The following is a 1,310-nucleotide window of genomic DNA, read 5'->3' on the forward strand; positions in this document are numbered from 1 at the left end:
TCTCCCCGATACTTACTGTGGAAGCTGCACCTGTGGCTGGGCCCCAGCTGTTCTGCAGTGACGTGCCTTGTTACCCTTATCCCCGTACAGTACGGTGACACCGCCCTCAACCCCTGACCCGCCTCTCAGGTGGCATGGGGGGGGGGGAGGGAGAGACTAGGAAAAGCCCAGCACAAAACCTGGATCTACTCAGGAGAGGGTCGAAAGCCCCAAATGGGCCTGTGGGGTGCCAGGGACAGCCTGCCTGTCAGCCCTCTCATAGCTGCCATGCGACAGGCCAGGCCCGGGGAGTAGGGAGACATGAAGCCACACACAGGCTGCAGGCACAGGCCGCGCAGGACCCCACACCCACACTCCGCGGCTGTAAACCTGACAGTCCGACTGTAAACAAGGCCCGCAGCCCCGCGCCCAGTGGGAGCCTTCCCCGGCCATGGGCAGGGACAGCTCGGCTTAAGCACGTTCTGTTCTCGCAGGAAACAAACCTGAAGGAGAAAACTACCAAGGTCCACAGCGTCATGTCCTTAAGGCGTCCCCAGCAGGCTGAGTGGGGAGCAGCAGGGCCCCGGGCCGGCCTCCAGGGCCCTAGGCGGAGTGCAACGGGATGACAAACTTACAGCCGAAGGGCGAGTGGTAGCTGATGCCCACCTCCTGGAAGACCTGCTGGGGTACGCCGATGTCACACAGGTACACGCGGCCCGCGCGCTCCCCCAGCGGTAGCGGCAGCCCGTGCGCCAAAAAAAGCGGTAGCGCCAGCCCCAGCGCCAGCGACCACTTGGCATCGATGCCCTGCTCAGCCTCGGGCACGGGAGGGTCTATGCTGAGCACCGGTGCCCGGTTCTGGTTGGCCCAGGCCACGGCCGCCTTGTACCAGGGTTGATCCCGCAGGAAGGCGTTCTCGGGGCAGTCCAGGCAGTTGATGACCAGGTCGACAGGGCTGGTGGGCAGATCTGGAGGGGAGAGGGCACCTGAGAACCTCAGGCAGAGCATCCTGCCCCCGGACGCCACTCTGACACGAAAGCCAGCCCCTGCAGGCGGGACCGGGCTAGAGCACGTCAGCCATGGGCCACCGCCCACTCAGGGCCAGCACCAGGGGGACCTGCCCGCCAGCTGCTGCCTGCCCCTGGAGGGTGAGCAGGCGAGGCACACTGGCTTCGGCCGGCCCTCTCAGCTCCAGGGAGGCGCCAATAGCGACCTGGGTGCTCACTGCTCACTCCAGGCTCAGGGCGGAATCGAGCAGGGCAGGAAGCAGTGGCAGTGCAGGGCAGCACAGGGCGCCGACCTCCGGGAGCCTGTGGAAGGCCGGGCTGCTG

The 1,310-nt window shown here is 66.0% G+C and overlaps 1 protein-coding gene across 2 annotated transcripts in view; it reads right to left on the reverse strand.

Annotated features, from left to right (window-relative positions):
• Nucleotides 1-7: 7 nt before the first annotated feature.
• EDC3 (enhancer of mRNA decapping 3) overlaps nucleotides 8-1,310 on the reverse strand; it is a 28,122-nt gene continuing 26,819 nt past the window's right edge. Inside the window, exons 8-9 of one of the 2 annotated variants that reach the window (XM_014581927.2) lie at nucleotides 757-947; nucleotides 8-726 (exon numbers count right to left, since the gene is read on the reverse strand). In XM_014581927.2, coding sequence (XP_014437413.1) covers nucleotides 583-726; nucleotides 757-947 — 335 coding nt within the window. In that variant the 3' untranslated portion in view covers nucleotides 8-582. Of the gene's footprint in view, nucleotides 948-1,310 lie in introns of both variants that reach the window. The other variant, XM_006163021.3, reaches the window with a different exon arrangement.

The sequence above is a fragment of the Tupaia chinensis genome, unplaced genomic scaffold, assembly GCF_000334495.1.
Source record: "Tupaia chinensis unplaced genomic scaffold, TupChi_1.0 Scaffold141293_1, whole genome shotgun sequence".
Lineage (NCBI taxonomy): Eukaryota > Metazoa > Chordata > Mammalia > Scandentia > Tupaiidae > Tupaia > Tupaia belangeri.